Source organism: Schistocerca serialis, chromosome 4 (assembly GCF_023864345.2).
Source record: "Schistocerca serialis cubense isolate TAMUIC-IGC-003099 chromosome 4, iqSchSeri2.2, whole genome shotgun sequence".
Taxonomy (NCBI): domain Eukaryota; kingdom Metazoa; phylum Arthropoda; class Insecta; order Orthoptera; family Acrididae; genus Schistocerca; species Schistocerca serialis.
Genome location: NC_064641.1, coordinates 11285662 through 11305822, shown reverse-complemented (window position 1 = coordinate 11305822; position 20161 = coordinate 11285662). Strand labels below are relative to the sequence as shown.

The 20161-nt window shown below is 42.8% G+C and overlaps 1 protein-coding gene across 1 annotated transcript in view; it reads left to right on the top strand.

Moving 5' to 3' along the window:
• Positions 1 to 20161, top strand: part of LOC126473707 (troponin C, isoallergen Bla g 6.0101) — a 69797-nt gene that overhangs the window by 31345 nt on the left and 18291 nt on the right. The window contains exons 2-4 of the mRNA XM_050100949.1: positions 4389 to 4416; positions 6970 to 7113; positions 17591 to 17710. Coding sequence (XP_049956906.1) covers positions 4389 to 4416; positions 6970 to 7113; positions 17591 to 17710 — 292 coding nt within the window. The remainder of the gene's footprint in view (positions 1 to 4388; positions 4417 to 6969; positions 7114 to 17590; positions 17711 to 20161) is intronic.

Below are 20161 nucleotides of genomic sequence, written 5' to 3'. Positions count from 1 at the left end.
GTGTTCACCACCAAACACACCCTCTTATATCGAAACACCACCCCCTCCGTATTTCACTGTTGACACTATGCGTGATGGCGGATAACGTTCTCCAGGCATTAGCCAAATCTAAGCCCTTCCATCGTATTGCCACTGGCTATAGCGTGATTCGCCGTTCAAAACACTCCTACAAACATGTAATCATCCTGCCCCGTCGCTCTTTACACGACCTAAAGCAAAGTCGGCTACGGCGTGCAAAACGTCACATGTGCAGATCGAGGCTCAGTCTTACTCGGCACTGCACAGTGTGTTTCGGCTTTGGTCGGCCTTTCTCGGTGTAGCGCTACATTTCTCTTACAAGGGAACCTCCCCATCGCACCCCCCTCAGATTTAGTTATAAGTTGGCACAGTGGATAGGCCTTGATAAACTGAACACAGATCAATTGAGAAAACAGGAAGAAGTTGTGTGGAACTGTGAAAAAATAAGCAAAATATACAAACTGGGTAGTCCATGGGCCACATAGACAACGTTATGGAGACATGGAGCTCAGGAGCGGCGTGGTCCCGCGGTAGCGTGAGCAGCTGCAGACTGAGAGGTCCTTGGTTGAAGTCTTCCCTCGAGTGAAAATTTTACTTTCTTTATTTTTGCATAGTTATTATCTGTCCGTTCGTTCATTGACTTCTCTCTTCACTGTAATAAGTTTAGTGTCTGTGTTTTGCGACCGCATCGCAAAACCGTGCGATTAGTGGACGAAAGGACGTGCCTCTCCAATGGGAACCGAAAACATTTGATCGCAAGGTCATAGGTCAACCGATTCCTCCAAAGGAAAAAACATCTGATATATTCTATACGACACTGGTGACGGCATGTGCGTCACACGACAAGAATATGTTGTCGACCCACCTAACTTGTACACTTGGCGAATAGGTAAAAAGATTCTTCTACCTTGCCCGATTTAGGTTTTCTTGTGGATGTGATAATCATTCCCAAAAAAGTGATGAAAACATAAGAGTTTGTCACATAAACTGAAAATAAAAAATTAAACTTTTTAATCGATGGATGATTTGAACCAATGACCTTTCCTTCCGCAGCTGCTCACGTTACCACGAGACCACGGCGCTCCTGCATTCCCAGTGTCCGTGATGTTGCCTATCTTGCCATGAACTGCTCAGTTTGTATATTTTGCTTATTTTTTCACAGTTACACACAACTTCTTCCTGTTTTCTCGATTGATCTGTGTTCAGTTTTTCAAGGCCTATCCAATGTGACAACTTGTAATTAAATCTGAGGGGGGTGCGATGGGGAGGTTCCCTTGTTAGCAGTGCGATGCGACACTTCCTTCCAGCATTTGGCGAGGCCTATTTTGCTCGTCACGGTTTTCTTCACTTTCGCAGAATCGTGGTGTAAGTCTTGTTTATCTTTTGCCATTTGCTCGTGCCTGAAGTAAGTTCACAGGTCCAGCGACTGCTAGCGAAAAAGCAGGCAGCGTAGCGGTCTTAACATCGCAGTCCTTTCAAAATATATGGGAATCACAGCGGAGAAGAATGAGGACTTCTAGTGTTTATTACTGGTACGTAGTCGCATAATCGACGGCTTCCGGAAACTTGCTGTGAAACGGTATTACAACAACGTGCAGAAAGAATTTAAAGATTTAGTTCGCGATGAAAGAGATAAAAATTGTAACAATCGACCAACGGTTTGTACTGGATTCATTGTTTCTTACATCAAGAGGAACTTTTTGTTAAATATGAAAGCATGGAACTCGTGATGGAATTGTTAGTGCGAATAGTAAATTTTGCGAAGTCGAAAATGTTATTACTACGTCATTTGCCGCAGTTTTTGAAGGAACTAAAACGAAGACTATGGAGGTATTCTATATTACTGCAATGTACATTGGTTAAGTCGGACGATATGCCTGGAGTGAGTTTTCGATTTTTACTGTGGGGTATTAATACTGCGTGTTTCAGTTTTTATATGTCTATGTTTCTCCAACTACGGACGGAATATTCCACACTGTTCTCAAATCTGTGCGTAATTAGTTGGGTTAGTTACGTTTCTCGCTTATGTGACGAGGTCTACTACTGTTTTTTAATCGAAGGAACGCCCTACCGTTCTACCCTATCTTGTAGTAGAATACTGTCCATGTAGCTTAAAAACTATATGAGCTACACTTTGATTACATCTACATCTGTAACTACATTAACAGTTTTAAGACTGTTATCATCTCTGATTTACTTGAAACGAATACACGTACGGACCTATTAGTGTCAGTATGGTGTCGAAGCCACAGCGTGATATATCTTGCCTACATCCAGGTTGGTGATGATGATGATGATAATGATGTTGATGCTGCTGTTGGTGATCGCAACAGCGAAGCGCTGTGGTCGACGATGCTGTCCTTGCACAATATGCTTTACATACATGCACTTACAACACTACGTCATCACATTCCGCTAGCAACGGTCTAGGGCAGATGGCTGAGTGCCTAGGGACAGATCGTAAAGTTATAAAACGATTTACGAAAGGTTTCCAGGAGAGACTGATATCCTTTAATATCTACAATGAACCGCTTCTCTATCTTGCAGATCCACGAGAGCAAACTGGTAAGGTTGTTGTATACGCATATGACCTTTTCGATGGCATGAAACAGATCTGAAATCACTTCTCAAGTATAATAACATTTTTGATACACGATTTCATTTTGTATAAGAACTTTCTACAATGGTGCACGGATACACATCGGCAACCGTCAAATGAGATTCGTGAAGTGGCGAGCACATGACAAATTGAAAGAGATTCCACCCGTTTGATCTGCATTATATCATTAACGCTGTGCTTTGTTAAACATTAAAGCATAGCGAAGAGGAAACGTCGCGGAATACTTCCCTAAGAACAAATAGCGGCTGCTTCCAAGATTCAGATAATAGCGATTCCACATGACATGTTTACTGGTCACAGAAGTATAAACTCAAAAGTCATTAATAATTTGTAGTTCCAGCTGGTCGAGGATGTGTTCCATAATATCAAAATCACATTGTATTGACGCTTTCCTATCGAGATAGACCAACCATTTAGTGAATTGCACAGAATGGTTGCTACATTCTCATCAGCGCTGCCCCATCTTCTACCAATTACACACCTTTACATCGCGCAAGTCCATTATAGATTCTCCAACTTCCATTTTTCAGATGTTAATGAAGCACTTTGATGTCCTGGAGAATCACCTAACAGATTGAGAGTGCTCGGTGAGGGCTGCCATTTTCTTGGGGGCAATCTGGGAAAATCACCCCAATCACTAATGTTTACTGCCGGCCGGTGTGGCCGGGTGGTTCTAGGCGCTTCAGTCTGGAACCGCGCGACCGCCACGGTCGCAGATTCGAATCCTGTCTCGGGCATGAATGTGTGTGATGTCCTTAGGTTAGTTAGGTTTAAGTAGTTCTAAGTTCTAGGGGACTGATGACCTCAGATGTTAAGTCCCATAGTGCTCAGATCCATTTGAACCAAGCCACTAGTGTTTACTGACAAAGAGGGGTATCATACAATCCGAAATGGATGAAAACATGGCTGCAGTCTAGTAGAAAAGAGACCGTTAAAGCTTACAGAAGAATCATGTGAAATTACTTTAACAATTGAAATTTGTATCGGAACAGTCATTGGTATTTACGCTTGTTGCCACAAGACTCGGGAATGATACATTACCTTTGTTGACACATACTTCAGTTAGAGTACATAGACTTTTAACACTTCCAGCACTAACGTTAAATATATCAGTAGGAGAAACAATAAGGAGCGTGACAGAATCAGTAGCGTTTAAGCAATTGCAGGGCTGGAAAATGTGGTAGCGGTGCCTATCATAGAAAAATGAAGGAACGTAGAAACAAACGCAATACTGATGAAAAGCTCTCGTGTTTCCAGCCGGTTACAGTGTTAAGACACTGCGACGTTTCGACGAGTGTCGTATTCATCATCGGTATCATACTCATCACTTTAATTCACGATAAGTATGACACTCGTCGAAACGTCGCGGAATCTCAACACTGCCACCTGGTTGAAAATGCGTAAGCTTTTTACCAGTAGTATTCTTGGGAAAAGTCTACATCACACAGCGGCCATATTATAAACTTTTTAGCACGAGCTAATTTACGACTGAAAGAACTTTCAAAGTAAAACATTAACATGGAATAAGAGGCGGCCATAGTTTTTGTCACGTCTATGACGATGTTCACTCTTTATAAAAGTATTCGAGATCTTGACTAAACATTATTACAAAAGTGAAAGAAATGAATCGCTCTGAGTATTTACTAGCGTTCATGGACATTAGCGTTACTGTAATGTTCGTTTCAAGACTTTATGTGAGAGGTAGCGCTTACATATGTTTCTAAAGTGTACTTTTTCACTTTTGTTTCAGGAGGAGCTCCCACCAGAACAGATCCAACGTAAGTACCAACACTTGATGTTAAGCAGCAAATTATAAGCTTTATAAATGTGATTCCCTATCTGCATTGCTGGAACAATCTTTCACAGAATGATGAATATCAGAAGTAATGATTCAAAAATCACCTTTGTAATAACTATGTTAAATAGCAATTTAATACTGTCTGCTTCCCAGGCAGAGAATCAAATCTGATTTATTTTTATCTTACCCCATCCAGTTTTGGTTCTAACATGTCAATGTCCCACTCTTATCGAAGAAGCCGTCCGAGAACCCCGCTCAGCTCTTATTTATAGCTTCAGTCTGCTGGCGCCTATGTCTCAGTTTTACAAACTTTTTAGTGAAAGTAATTCATCGTAGTTACACGTGATATTTATCTGACTTTTCTTGTCTTCATTTCGAGCACTGATGAAGTTTTAAATAACTGCATGTAACAAATGATCCTTAAGAAATGTGGTCACAAGCAATGAAATGTTACTTAGTAATTGCCCGAGAGAAACAGGGAATTAAAAAGTTTGTAGCTGACAGTTACTGCCTTTCTTGAGTATATTTATGCTTTGTCTCAGTGTTGAAAATATTGCTACACTTAAGAACAAATGAGAAACATAGTTTACTGTACCGCAGACCTTGCCGCTACTGTCAGCGGTTTTTGAGTCTCCCAGTACACGCAAGTACGAAAAATTACCTTTGATCCGAGTAATTATATATTCTGACCCGTTATTAAGTTTCAAGTTAAGCGTAGTTGTTATGGAAAAATATTGAATAAAAACTAAAACAATGGTCTCGTTATTTTCTCGGGCAATGCGTCGGTAGTTGGTAGGACTGACACACTCAAGATCGTCCGTAACCTGTTTATCATACTCCCAATCTCTCTGTGACAATATAAATTTGTTCTTCTACTGCTTCATTCAGCGACAAGGTGTCGTATTAGATGTTTCATTAACTTGTCTCCTCGTGTGGTAGTGGTTTTCGATCAGCTTCTTTCTTCTCTTGTTGTTTCTGGTACTCCACCTCGTAGCATTTATTTTTCTCCTTAGTTTTTAACAGGTCTAGTTGTCATAATATTCTAGGTGTTTCTATTTCTTTTTATCTTTTAACTTGGTCCACGTTTCACTTCCATGTAACACCTTTTTACAGATGACTACTTCTTGGCTTTTTTTTTCACAACTTCGAGACAATATTTCATACCAGCTAATCTCTTTGTCGAAGAAAGCTTTCGTTCTCTCTATGTCCACCTAACTCACATAGCTTTCTTGAGCTGATCGTCCTATATAATCTTGCTTCTTAGCTAGAAGACTATTTTTCAGTTCTACGACTGTAACTTTCCAAATTTTGATTCGTAACAAGTCACTTACAGTTCTTAATTATTTTCTTCTTAGCCTTCTTTATCCTTGGCGCACCTCCTCTGCCGTTTGTTTCATGCAGCAAACCTTCTTAGTTATTCCACTTGTTCGTCTTGTGAGCTGCAGCGTCCGCGAACCTGCCCATTGGTATCTGTTACTTTTAATTTCTCCTCTGAAATCTGCTTTCAATATCTTTTTTTGTTTTTTCGACTTTCACTTAAAATCAATACTAAGCAGCAACAACTCTGCATGACATTTATATTAACACTATCTTGCCTCTCTTGATCTTCGTCTGTTCTCATTACCACTCGGTTTCTGTGCGTACTGTGGAATGTCACCTACCACTACACTTCATTCTCATTGATCTTGAGGTTCCGAAAATGTTATCCCAACCCACGTTACAGGAAGGCGTCTGTAGGCCCACAAATATAGTAAAAGTGCTCCCAGGTTTCTTTATTTTTCCTTCCGTTAGCGCAAAGTCAGAATATCCGATCTCGTAGGTATACGTTTTCTGAAACCAAAGTAATCTAGTCTCTGTATGCTGGTCTTTTCAGAGATGGTTGAGGGACCTCGGTTGTTCAGTACAGAACGTCAAATCAAACGCCTTTCGGCCGTCCAATTTCCAAACTGTTACTTTATTGGGCCACCAGTTTCGGCGATATATTACGCCATCTTCAGGCCTCCTGACCGACGAGTAGGAAGATTCCCACCTTGGTTCCCATCAAAATAGGGGCCAGCATTCAAAGCTGGTGTCTGTAGATTTTTGATACAATGATGACTTCAGACACCAATCTTTGAGTGCTGGGTCCCATTTTCACTGGAACCGATGATGGATTCTTCCTACGCGTCGGTCAGGGGGCCTAAAGATGGCGTAATATATCGCCGAAACTGGTGGCCCAATAAAGTAATAGTTTGGAAATTGGACGTCTGAAAGGTGTTTGATTTGACATTCTTCTAAACAGGTATCCAGTGAGTCTTAAATTTTTCCCTGTGATCTTTTGCATATTATGCTGGTCAGCACCCTACAAGAGTTAGACGTCGGAGATTTCGTCTTTAGTTTGGTGACGATGCGTGCCTCGTAATCTGATGGTAAATCACGTGTTTTGCAGAGTTTCGACGGCAGACCAAACAGCTTGGTCCTGTACCTATCATTACATTAGAGTATAGACTCGAGAATGGTTGAGTTTCATAACCTGTTATCCTATGTTTTGCAGTACTGAAGAAGGCCTTCGATGCCTTCGACCAGCAGAAGAAGGGCTCCATCGGCACGGACATGGTGCGGACCATCCTGGAGATGCTGGGCCTCAAGCTGGACGAGAAGCAGCTCCAGGACATCATCGACGAGGTGGACGCAGACGGTGCGCGACCGCAACTCTTCCTACCCTTGTTGCGTAATCCCTAGGCACAAAAGAAATACACGTTTAGAAACTTCATTTCCATATCTTATTGTAGACTAGTAGTAGTAGATGTAACATGATTCGGAACGATAAGCTAAATACACTTTTTTAGTGTGATCAATTCCACAGTCTTACTTTTCAATCTATTCACAGCAGAATTTACACGTGTTCAATACAGTTTTACTGAAAATGTTTGCCGAATTGGTGCAGAAGAAATTAAATACGGATTAGATTAGATTAGAGATTAGATTAGATTAATACTTGTTCCATAGATCATGAATACGACACTTCGTAATGATGTGGAACGTGTCAGGTTAATAAAAGATGTCTGTACAAGATATTACATTACACAAAATATTGCATGACACTAATGTTTAAGTTTTTTTTACCTTAATTTATATCTAAAAATTCAGCCAGTGAGTAGAAGGAGTTGTCATCTAGAAATTCTTTTAATTTATTTTTAAATGTTAGTTGGCTATCTGTCAGGCTTTTGATGCTGTTTGGTAGGTGACCAAAGACTTTTATGGCAGCATAATTTACCCCTTTCTGTGCCAAAGTCAGATTTAACCCTGCATAGTGAAGATCATCCTTTCTCCTGGTGTTATAGCTATGCACACTGCTATTACTTTTGAACTGGGTTGGATTATTAACAACAAATTTCATAAGTGAATATACAGGGTTATTACAAATGATTGAAGCGATTTCACAGCTCTACAATAATTTTATTATTTGAGATATTTTCACAATGCTTTGCTCACACATACAAAAACTCAAAAAGTTTTTTTAGACATTCACAAATGTTCGATATGTGCCCCTTTAGTGATTCGGCAGACATCAAGCCGATAATCAAGTTCCTTCCACACTCGGCGCAGCATGTCCCCATCAATGAGTTCGAAAGCATCGTTGATGCGAGCTCGCAGTTCTGGCACGTTTCTTGGTAGAGAAGGTTTCAACACTGAATCTTTGACATAACCCCACAGAAAGAAATCGCATGGGGTTAAGTAGGGAGAGCGTGGAGGCCATGACATGAATTGCTGATCATGATCTCCACCACGACCGATCCATCGGTTTTCCAATCTCCTGTTTAAGAAATGCCGAACATCATGATGGAAGTGCGGTGGAGCACCATCCTGTTGAAAGATGAAGTCGGCGCTGTCGGTCTCCAGTTGTGGCATGAGCCAATTTTCCAGCATGTCCAGATATACGTGTCCTGTAACGTTTTTTTCGCAGAAGAAAAAGGGGCCGTAAACTGTAAACCGTGAGATTGCACAAAACACGTTAACTTTTGGTGAATTGCGAATTTGCTGCACAAATGCGTAAGGATTCTCTACCGACCAGATTCGCACATTGTGTCTGTTCACTTCACCATTAAGAAAAAATGTTGCTTCATCACTGAAAACAAGTTTCGCACTGAACGCATCCTCTTCCACGAGCTGTTGCAACCGCACCGAAAATTCAAAGCGTTTGACTTTGTCGTCGGGTGTCAGGGCTTGTAGCAATTGTAAACGGTAAGGCTTCTGCTTTAGCCTTTTCCGTAAGATTTTCCAAACCGTCGGCTGTGATACGTTTAGCTCCCTGCTTGCTTTATTCGTCGACTTCCACGGGCTACGCGTGAAACTTGCCCGCACGCGTTCAACCGTTTCTTCGCTCACTGCAGGCCGACCCGTTGATTTCACCTTACAGAAGCATCCAGAAGCTTTAAACTGCGCATACCATCGCCGAATGGAGTTAGCAGTTGGTGGATCTTTGTTGAACTTCGTCCTGAAGTGTCGTTGCACTGTTATGACTGACTGATGTGAGTGCATTTCAAGCACGACATACGCTTTCTCGGCTGCTGTCGCCATTTTGTCTCACTGCGCTCTCGAACGCTCTGGCGGTAGAAACCTGAAGTGCGGCTTCAGCCGAACAAAACTTTATGAGTTTTTCTACGTATCTGTAGTGTGTCGTGACCATATGTCAATGAATGGAGCTTCAGTGAATTTATGAAATCGCTTCAATCATTTGTAATAGGCCTGTATATACTGTGAGGTTACTCTGAGGATCCCTAAATCCTTAAATAGATGTCTGCAGGATGACCGTGAGTGGGCTCCAGCAATTATTCTGATTACACGTTTTTGAGCAATGAATACTTTTCTACTCAACGACGAATTACCCCAGAATAGGATGCCATACGAAAGCAAATGTCGTTAGGTGTGACTATTGGAAGGCGTGGAAAGGTACACCTGTAATTAACAACTTCTACTGTGACGTTTGTTCTGCCTGTTGGCAGTATTAAATTAGTGTCATGTTTGAGTTAGACTGAAAACGATCAGTCCAGTACACAGCTTTTAAACAACGTTTAGGAACAAGATCAGTTTGGTTTCAGAAGGGGATTTGGAACAAGAGAGGCGATTCTGGCACTGAGACTCGTTATCGAAAATCAATTACAGAAAAATAAACCGACTTATATTGCCTTTGTAGACATGGAAAAGGCATCTGGTAAAGTTATCTGGCAAGAAATGTTCAGAGTGGTGAGGAAAAGTGGAATAGGCGGCCGGTGTGGCCGAGCAGTTCTAGGCGCTACAGTGTGGAACCGCGCGACTGCTACGGTCGCAGGTTCGAATCCTGTCTCGGGAATGGGTGTATGTGATGTCCTTAGGTTAGTTAGGTTTAAGTAGTTCTAAGTTCTAGGGGACTGATGACCATAGCAGTTAAGTCCCATAGTGCTCAGAACCATTTTTGAAAAGTGGAATAAATTACAAAGACATCCGCGTGATACTTAGTTTCTATAAGAATGAGGTCGCAGTGATTAGGAACTGTCACCAGGAACAAGAAGCAAATATTAGAAAAGGGGTAAGGCAAATATGTGCTCTCTCTCCTCTTATATTCAATGCTTGCACCCAGAAAGCTATAGACCAACTTCGAAAAACTACTGAGGTGGGGATCAAAATTAATGGGCAGAAGATAGACATGCTACGTTATGCAGATGATATTGCTATAGTCACGGAGACAAAAGAAGATCTAGAGGAAGTCTTCAGAACAATAGAAAAAATTCTATACAATCAGTAGGGAATGAGAATAAAGAAGAAAATGACTAAAGCGAGCAGAATATGAACCTCTGAGAATGAGAATTGGAAGAGAGGAGCTGGAAGTGATAGAGGAATTTACTTATCTGGGAAACAAAATCACAAGAGATGGTAGAAGCTGGAAAGAAATTGCGAGCATAATACAAAAGGCCTAAGTTGCATTTAATCTGCGTAGGAACTTACTCACCAGCAACAACATCAGTCTGAAAATAAGGAAACGTACTACGAAAGGTTTCGTTTGGAGTGTGGCCCTATACGGATGTGAAACTTGGACAATTGGAAGAGAAGAGAGAAGACGGCTAGAGGCCCTGGATATGTGGTGCTATAGAAGGATGATGAAGATCAGCTGCAGAGACAAAGCAACAAATGAAGAGGTGCTTAGAAAAGTACAGGAAAGCAGATCTCTGTGGAGACACATCCAAACAAGAAGAGACTAACTTGTAGGGAACATCCTATGGCACAACAACATCATTGGAACAACAGGAGGAGGAGCTATTGAGGTAAGGAATCGGCAGGGGCGACAAAGGATATCATACATGCAGCAGATCATGAATGACGTTAGATGTAACACGTACGTGGAAATGAAGAGGAAGGCAGACAGAACAGAGGAATGGCGCTCTGCTAGCCCATTTCCATGTATCGTTCGTTGGCTGCTTGGCCATCACTCGCCTAAGGCCGAAATCGTGCTGCAGTACGTAAATAAACGAAATGTCTGCAGTGGCAGGCAGTTTAAAATCGTTTTAGAAATCCATGGCATCTGTGAACCCGACTTCGAAAAAAAAAATGAACTGAATGCAAGCTAGACGCAGAATAAAATCTGTTGTGCAACGATTGATCTCAGATTTTCTCCAAAAAAGACAGTATATCAATTTTCTAAAAAAAGAAAGATTTAAAGTGCTTTAACGAGTGATGGAATTGTTCGTGCTAAACGAAATTTTCAGGTCTGCTTTGCCTGGGTATATTAATTTTCCCTGGGTTTGGCACGTGCTTCAGAAACATGTCTGATTAAATTATTTTGGCCTGCCAATATGACTATCGTAACATAAGGCGCAATTTCTGGGCCGCAAGAGGAGACGACCAGCACTGCGGGAAATTATACAGCGAGGAAGAGTATGTTTAGCCGTCGTCCATAATAAAAGTACTGTTAAAGGAAGAAGTTTCCGAACAGCGGTCTGTCCCTGTAGTAACCGTGTCTGTTTCCCATTAGTTTTGAGCACATCTCCCCATAGCATCAGCTTCATCATCACTTCATATGAGTAATGAGTGAAATATTTGTTTTAACAGTCCTGTGTCCAGCAATGGGTAGTACCAATTTCTAGCATGGGTTGTTTTTGTTTCACATGGCCTTTAAAGTTTCTTCTATTCAATTTACCGAATTATGCTTGTTAGGAAATAGGAGGGGTAACATACTTTCACAATCCCAGAGTATATGCAAATGTCTTATTTTCCTTTCGTAGCCACAGCACTCTAGATTCACATGAACGCCCTACTGAAAAGCTTGGATCATCTATGTTCTGCTTTTCTATGTGAACGATGAAGTCTAAATCATCGCCATATCATTATCATCATGATCATCATCATCCTATAGACAATTTCCATGCGCTATGGCCTCTAACAATACGATGCAGTGACACGTATTAGCATTCCACAGATTTCTAGAGAGTGACTACACTCTGTCTCCTAGCTTTCCCTCAGTGCTAAGCTGCTAAAACGTGTGGTGTACACAACGTTATACTCTATGAGGCATATGCGAATTTCACCCAGTAACTTCTTTTCATGAACATCATACACGTCGTCACACGTATTTTCTGTAACACACGTGTGTAATTGAGCAAGCTGCCCTGTTAAAGCGCTACTACCATCTCACGCACATTTGGTTGTAAGACATTTGAACAAGTTATTTGCTAGTACACTCTCCCTGAAATGTCAGTTAACGAAATGTATTCGACTCTAGACAACGTAAGAAACCACAAACTGAGTTAATGTGTGGAGTGAAGCTCCCAGAAGTGGATGGGGAAACGAAATGGAACTTCACAGGCAGCGAGAGTATGTGATGTTATTTCAGTGATTGCAAAACCGAGACAGATTTACAGAGTATTAGGCAGTATGAGAAAACTTATCAATATGACGTACAGTCCTCATGTGTGCATTGATTCCCTTGGAATGGTGTCATTAGGCCATCGTATCCTCTCTTGAGGCAAACTGTCCCACAACTCATGTAACTCGCCACTCGTTTCCTGCATATTGGGACTGGGACAGAGATGACGTCCGAGGTGGTCGCACACATATTCTATCGGGGACAGATTTGGGGACCTCCGTCACTCCAGGGGTGGCTGAATATCACGCATCTAGCTCATAGAGACACCTGTCGTGTAAAAGAGCATTATTTTGTTGAAAGCTGGCATCACGATCCTGTCGCAAGACAGGTGAACCCCTCTGTCACTACCAGCTGAGACCTGAACCCGTATCTGCTGGCGCCCCACACCAAGACGCCACGAGTACAGCGCCGTACCCCTCCAAAGAATGGGATCTCGACCCGGATCGCAAGCGTACTCACTAACTGTGGTCGTCGGGGGCAGTGCCTGACCGCCATCCATCAGTGAACACAAGACTCCATCCATCAACAGTCCATGTTTCCCACTCACAGCACCACTCCAAACGCAGTCGTTTGCGCTGTGTTGGCGGCGGACTACACATGTGACGATGATTTCCTAGTTTGGCTGCGGCGAGTCTCTGGCCAGTGGTGCCAGATGACACAGAACGTTTCAGGGAGCCCATTGCTTCTTCTCGGATAGCAAGTACAGATGTGAAGCGGTTAAATTATTTGGTGCACAATGTGTGGTGTCTCTATGAATATCAAGAGCTCAGATGTAAACCCAGTTCTAAGCAAAGAAGGGAAAGCATGAAGATGGAAGGAGTGTATAGAGGGTCTATACAAGGTCGATATACCTGAGGACAATATTATGGAAATGGAGGAGGAGGTAGATCAAGATGAAATGGGAGATATGATACTGCGTGAAGAGTTTGCCAGAGCATTGAAAGAAGGCCCCGGGAGTAGACAACATTCCATTGGAACTACTGACGGCCTTGGGAGAGCCAGCCCTGACAAAACTCTACCATCTGGTGAGCAAGATGTATGAGACAGGCGAAATTCCCTCAGACTTCAAGAAGAATATAATAATTCCAATCCCAAAGAAAGCGGTGTTGACATATATGAAAATTACCGAACTATCAGTTTAATAAGTCACAGCTGCAAAATACTAACGCGAATTCTTTACAGACGAATGGAGAAACTGGTAGAAGCCGACTTCGGGGAAGATCAGTTTGGATTCCGTAGAAATCTTGGAACACGTGAGGCAATACTAACCTTACGGCTTATCTTAGAAGAAAGATTAAGAAAAGGCAAACCTACGTTTGTACGATTTGTAGACTTAGAGAAAACTTTTGACAATGTTAACTGGAATACTCTCTTTCAAATTCTGAAGGTGGCAGGGGTAAAATACAGGGAGCGAAAGGCTATTTACAATTTGTACAGAAACCAGATGGCAGATATAAGAGTCGAGGGGCATGAAAGGGAAGTAGTGGTTGGGAAGGGAGTGAGACAGGGTTGCAGCCTCTCCCCGATGTTATTCAATCTGTATATTGAGCAGTGAAGGAAACAAAAGAAAAATTCGGAGTAGGTATTAAAGTCCATGGGGAAGAAATAAAAACTTTGAGGTTCGCCAATGACATTGTAATTCTGTCAGAGACAGCAAAGGACTTGGAAGAGCAGTTGAACAGAATGGACAGTGTCTTGAAAGGAGGATATAAGATGAACATCAACAACAGCAAAACGAGGATAATGGAATGTAGTCCAATTAAGTCGGGTGATGCTGAGGGAATTAGATTAGGAAATGAGAGGAGTTTTGCTATTTGGGGAGCAAAATAACTGATGATGGTCGAAGTAGAGAGAATATAAAATGTAGACTGGCAATGGCAAGGAAAGCGTTTCTGAAGAAGAGAAATTTGTTAACCTCGAGTGTAGAGTTAAGTGTCAGGAAGTCGTTTCTGAAAGTATTTGTATGAAGTGTAGTCATGTATGGAAGTGAAACATGGACGATAAATAGTTTGGACAAGAAGGGAATAGAAGCTTTCGAAATGTGGTGCTACAGGAGAATGCTGAAGATTTGATGGGTAGATCACATAACTAATGAGGAGGTATTGAATAGAATTGGGGAGAAGAGCAGTTTGTGGCACTACTTGACAAGAAGACGCGATCGGTTGGTAGGACTTGTTCTGAGGCAACAAGGGATCAACAATTTAGTATTGGAGGGCAGCGTGGAGGGTAAAAATCGTAGAGGGAGACCAAGAGATGAATACACTAAGCAGATTCAGAAGGATGTAGGTTGCAGTAAGTACTGGGAGATGGAGAAGCTTGCACATGATAGAGTAGCTTGGAGACCTGCATGAAACCAGTCTCAGGACTGAAGACCACAACAACAACAACAACAACAACAACAACAACAACATGTGTGGTGGTCACAAGTTGTCGACCTGAACCTCGACAAGTATACCTGCCCTCACGCTGCCACGCAGTCCAACATCGGCCCACTGCCACATCCGAATGTCCCACAGATCTGGATATTGCACGATTCGATCATCAGGCCAAATGGAGACCCGTAACGAAGCTCCTTTCAACCTCTGTCAGGTGCCGGTCACGCTGTCTCAAACGAGTCACACGCCACATGCGTGTCTTTCACTGTGATCACTCAAAATTCGACGTTGTTAATGCCCCTTGTATTAGTTACTGTACCAAGCATGGTAGCAATACTAAACACAAACAACACTAATGCACTGTGGGCGTCGTGCTACCTGTCACTGATGATTACAGCTCTAATCACACTCTCTGATGCGAATAACATCCGACCACGTCGTCTGGGTACTTAATTTCTCTTTTTGTCAGGCAGCAGTGAATATGTCAATGAGTTCTTGCAGCTAGAACATAAACACTGAAATTAAATTCATAATATTCTTATCTATTCTATCTCTAGGTGGCTTACCACCATTTCTTGGATTCCTACCAAAAAGAATTGTAATACAATCATAAATAGAAAACAGCATAATAACTATTATAACTATTATAGTAGTATTAACTACAATTACACTTTATTATTACATACGTATTAGATTCTCAGCCTTAATTATGTCATATACCGAAAATTGATGATCTACACTCCTGGAAATTGAAATAAGAACACCATGAATTCATTGTCCCAGGAAGGGGAAACTTTATTGACACATTCCTGGGGTCAGATACATCACATGATCACACTGACAGAACCACAGGCACATAGACACAGGCAACAGAGCATGCACAATGTCGGCACTAGTACAGTGTATATCCACCTTTCGCAGCAATGCAGGCTGCTATTCTCCCATGGAGACGATCGTAGAGATGCTGGATGTAGTCCTGTGGAACGGCTTGCCATGCCATTTCCACCTGGCGCCTCAGTTGGACCAGCGTTCGTGCTGGACGTGCAGGCCGCGTGAGACGACGCTTCATCCAGTCCCAAACATGCTCAATGGGGGCCAGATCCGGAGATCTTGCTGGCCAGGGTAGTTGACTTACACCTTCTAGAGCACGTTGGGTGGCACGGGATACATGCGGACGTGCATTGTCCTGTTGGAACAGCAAGTTCCCTTGCCGGTCTAGGAATGGTACAACGATGGGTTCGATGACGGTTTGGATGTACCGTGCACTATTCAGTGTCCCCTCGACGATCACCAGTGGTGTACGGCCAGTGTAGGAGATCGCTCCCCACACCATGATGCCGGGTGTTGGCCCTGTGTGCCTCGGTCGTATGCAGTCCTGATTGTGGCGCTCACCTGCACGGCGCCAAACACGCATACGACCATCATTGGCACCAAGGCAGAAGCGACTCTCATCGCTGAAGACGACACGTCTCCATTCGTCCCTCCATTCACGCCTGTCGCGACACCACTGGAGGCGGGCTGCACGATGTTGGGGCGTGAGCGGAAGATGGCCTAACGGTGTGCGGGACCATAGCCCAGCTTCATGGAGACGGTTGCGAATGGTCCTCGTCGATACCCCAGGAGCAACAGTGTCCTTAATTTGCTGGGAAGTGGCGGTGCGGTCCCCTACGGCACTGCTTAGGATCCTACGGTCTTGGCGTGCATCCGTGCGTCGCTGCGGTCCGGTCCCAGGTCGACGGGCACGTGCACCTTCCGCCGACCACTGGCGACAACATCGATGTACTGTGGAGACCTCACGCCCCACGCGTTGAGCAATTCGGCGGTACGTCCACCCGGCCTCCCGCATGCCCACTATACGCCCTCGCTCAAAGTCCGTCAGCTGCACATACGGTTCACGTCCACGCTGTCGCGGCATGCTACCAGTGTTAAAGACTGCGATGGAGCTCCGTATGCCACGGCAAACTGGCTGACACTGACGGCGGCGGTGCACAAATGCTGCGCAGCTAGCGCCATTCGACGGCCAACACCGCGGTTCCTGGTGTGTCCGCTGTGCCGTGCGTGTGATCATTGCTTGTACAGCCCTCTCGCAGTGTCCGGAGAAAGTATGGTGGGTCTGACACACCGGTGTCAATGTGTTCTTTTTTCCATTTCCAGGAGTGTATAAAGTCTCAAAAATCAAGACTTATTCTTCCTATAACCGTAGTAATTTCAACAATAGGATTGATTTCAACATCAACCTTAATCTCATTGTACTAAGGACTTAAGTTAATTAAATTAATAACCTTGAAAGTTATAATTAAAAGAATAATATTTTAGGCCTTAGTAAAAATTTACACCTCTAGAATTGCAGTCTAGAATCATAATTGAATATAAGACCAAAATAGGGTAAGAAAAAAAATATCTCATAAGTAAATTTACAGTCTAGCACCTAAAATTCAGCCATCTTACGGCAAAAATGATTATTCTCAACAAACCATAAGGACATTGGTGCTTTCTGCTTTCTACTTGGAGCATGAGCAGGAGTAGTAGGAACATCAATAAGAATACTTATTCGTGCTGAACTTGGTCAACCAGGATCTCTAATTGGAGATGACCAGATTTATAATGTTATTATTACAGCCCACGCACTTGTAATAATTTTCTTCATAGTAATACCTATTATAATTGGTGGATTTGGTAATTGAATTGTACCATTAATAATTGGTGCACCAGATATAGCATTCCCACTAATAAATAATATAAGCCACCTTCATTAACCCTTCTTCTTGCATCTTCTATAGTAGATCTAGCCATTAGGTTCAAGTTTGCTGAAATCTTAGTACGTTGGACGGTTTTGAAGATTCAGAATGTGCGCTTTTCCTACTCTGTTACCTGAACACTTACACTTATTCAACTTGCAGGCTCTGGGCAGCTGGAGTTCGACGAGTTCGTGCAGCTGGCGGCCAGGTTCCTGGTGGAGGAGGACGCCGAGGCGATGCAGCAGGAGCTCCGGGAGGCCTTCAGGCTCTACGACAAGGAGGGTGAGTCGACACAACCTCTGCTTACCCACTTCGAATTCAGCATCCAAAAACCAACTTCTTTACCTCCATTGTCGACACGCAGTTATTTTTTTATACATTCACAATGAACACACTTATTGCATGATCTGCAACGTCACTTAGCAAACTATGTGCAGCTTGCTGTTCAAATATTTGACTGTGCCAACTCTGTTCACGTCGTTTTTGGGGTATTTGTCATAAATAACACAGACTCATTCTTGCGATTTGTCGTTTATAATATGAATTTGAAACCGAAAAAGAAGACAATCGTAGCTTTTGAGGTGCAGTGCAACAGGAGGATACTGGAAATTAAAGGCAATGATGAGATAAGAAATGACGTCCTCCGTAAAATAGACAAGGAAAGGACTTGTGGAAAACACTGACTCTACAAAGGGACATAATGACAGGACATGTGCTAAGACATAAGTGAAAAACCTCCATAGTACTGGAATTTTACCACGAAATAATTGAGAACATTCGATGTAAGTGCTACTCTGAAATGAAGTGAGGAGGTTGGCACAGGATATCCCACTCTCCTCCAACCTCTCTCTCTCTCTCTCTCCCTCCCTTTCTCTCCAAAAGGACTCCCCTAAAGGAGCTGCAACATTCACGCAGCGAACATTAGATAGAAGAATGACTTTCAGTTCGATGATACTTTCTAAACTCAATACATTTTGCACAGTTGATACCTGGTGCCCCACACCTCGTATGTATTTGAGGAAAGTTCTTTTTTAAGAAATAACAAGAGCTACTCATAAAATAAACCTTTATTTACTGCCACTTAGACCAGCCGACGTGCATCGTGTATCATAAAGTTATCTGTTTGACCCTCAATGCTATCGTTCTTCTCTGGCGTCACAGAAAAGAAATTAAGAAACATGCTGAATCACTGATACTGTCGTCAACAATGCAATTCTGGTCTTGCGGCAGCGTTCTCGCTTCCGGCGCACGGGGTCCCGGGTTCGATTCCCGGCGGCGTCAGGGATTTTCTATGCCACGTGATGACTGGGTGTTGTGTGTTCTCCATCATCATCACTGACTCGCAAGTCGCCGAAGTGGCCTCAACTGAAAAGGACTTGCAATACGGCGGCCGAACTCCCCCGCAAGGGGCCTCCCGGCCAACAATGCCATACGATCATTTCATTTCATTAATAAACTAAAATGAATTAATATTGTTAAATAACTTTCGTCCAGTGACCTTACGCAGGTTCTGTCATCTTGGTAGGGACACTTCATTTGGCCAAGACTACGTCCCACAAAGAAGGATGGTACCTGTATGTAAACGGTCTTCTTTTTCTTCTTAGCGCCTTCCAGATCATGCCATTTCTTATGATCTAAATTTTCCCCTTGACTTAGGGTTCTTGATCGTAGAGCTGATTTTATAGTGTCTAACCACCGAAATTCAGGTCTCTCACTAACGAAGTATCCATTCTTGAATCTTCTCATTCATTCGAGACACTCAAACTAGTTGTCGAATCGTTGTGTTGTTGATATGGTCGACCAGAGAAATGTCTAAGATCTTCTCAGTATCAGCATTTTCATAACACAGAGTGAGTCTCAGGACTTCCAGGGGCGGGCCAACATTGATACCATATAATGCAACTGCTCTGAACATTCTTTCATTTTTTTATCTTCGATTTGTGGCCTACTGGCACCTTATTACACAAAGAATATCAGTAGCGTCTCTGAATCGCATTCTGTTAGCTCTGATTCATCATCACTCACATAGTCGTTACTCTGTGATCGAGATCGCCGGTACTGGAATGTATTCACCTTGGTAAGAGAATTTCCATTAATTTGCGTAATTCGAGGAGAATTTAAACGGATGTCAAATCGATGCATCTTTCGACTTGAGTTTGAAGATCCTTCCAGGTATTCGCCTCAAGCATCATACCTTCAGCGTACAGCATTGTCACGATACATACCTCTGTAGGCTGCTCCTTATGGTATCCACTGCGGTAACAAAGAGCGGTGGAGTCATAGTTGAACCTTGTTGATCACCATTAGTAACAGGGCAGGTGTCAGTCAGCTCTGCTAGCGAATTTGAATAGCATTTTAAGCCAGTGTCTGTAAGTTTCAGGAACTTAATGATCGCGAGAAGCATACCGAATGATCTGAAGTGATACCCAATCGAATGCCTTCCCAAGGTCAAGAAAGGCAAAGTGTAGTGACCTCCTTTTCTCAAGAAATTTCTCCTTCAGCTGGCAAAAATTACTTGTATCGTGCCACATCCCTGCTCAAACCCATATTGATTTATTGAAAACTGGTCCATATTTCGCAGCCTGTTGACAAGGATATGTTCAAATATCATAATAGTGTGGGAGAGGACCAGAAATAGACGGCAGTTGGTACATACAGCAGGGCCACCATTGCCTTTAAAAGTAGGTACTCTGATACTGAATGACAAATCGGTGGGTAGGTGTTACAGAATAA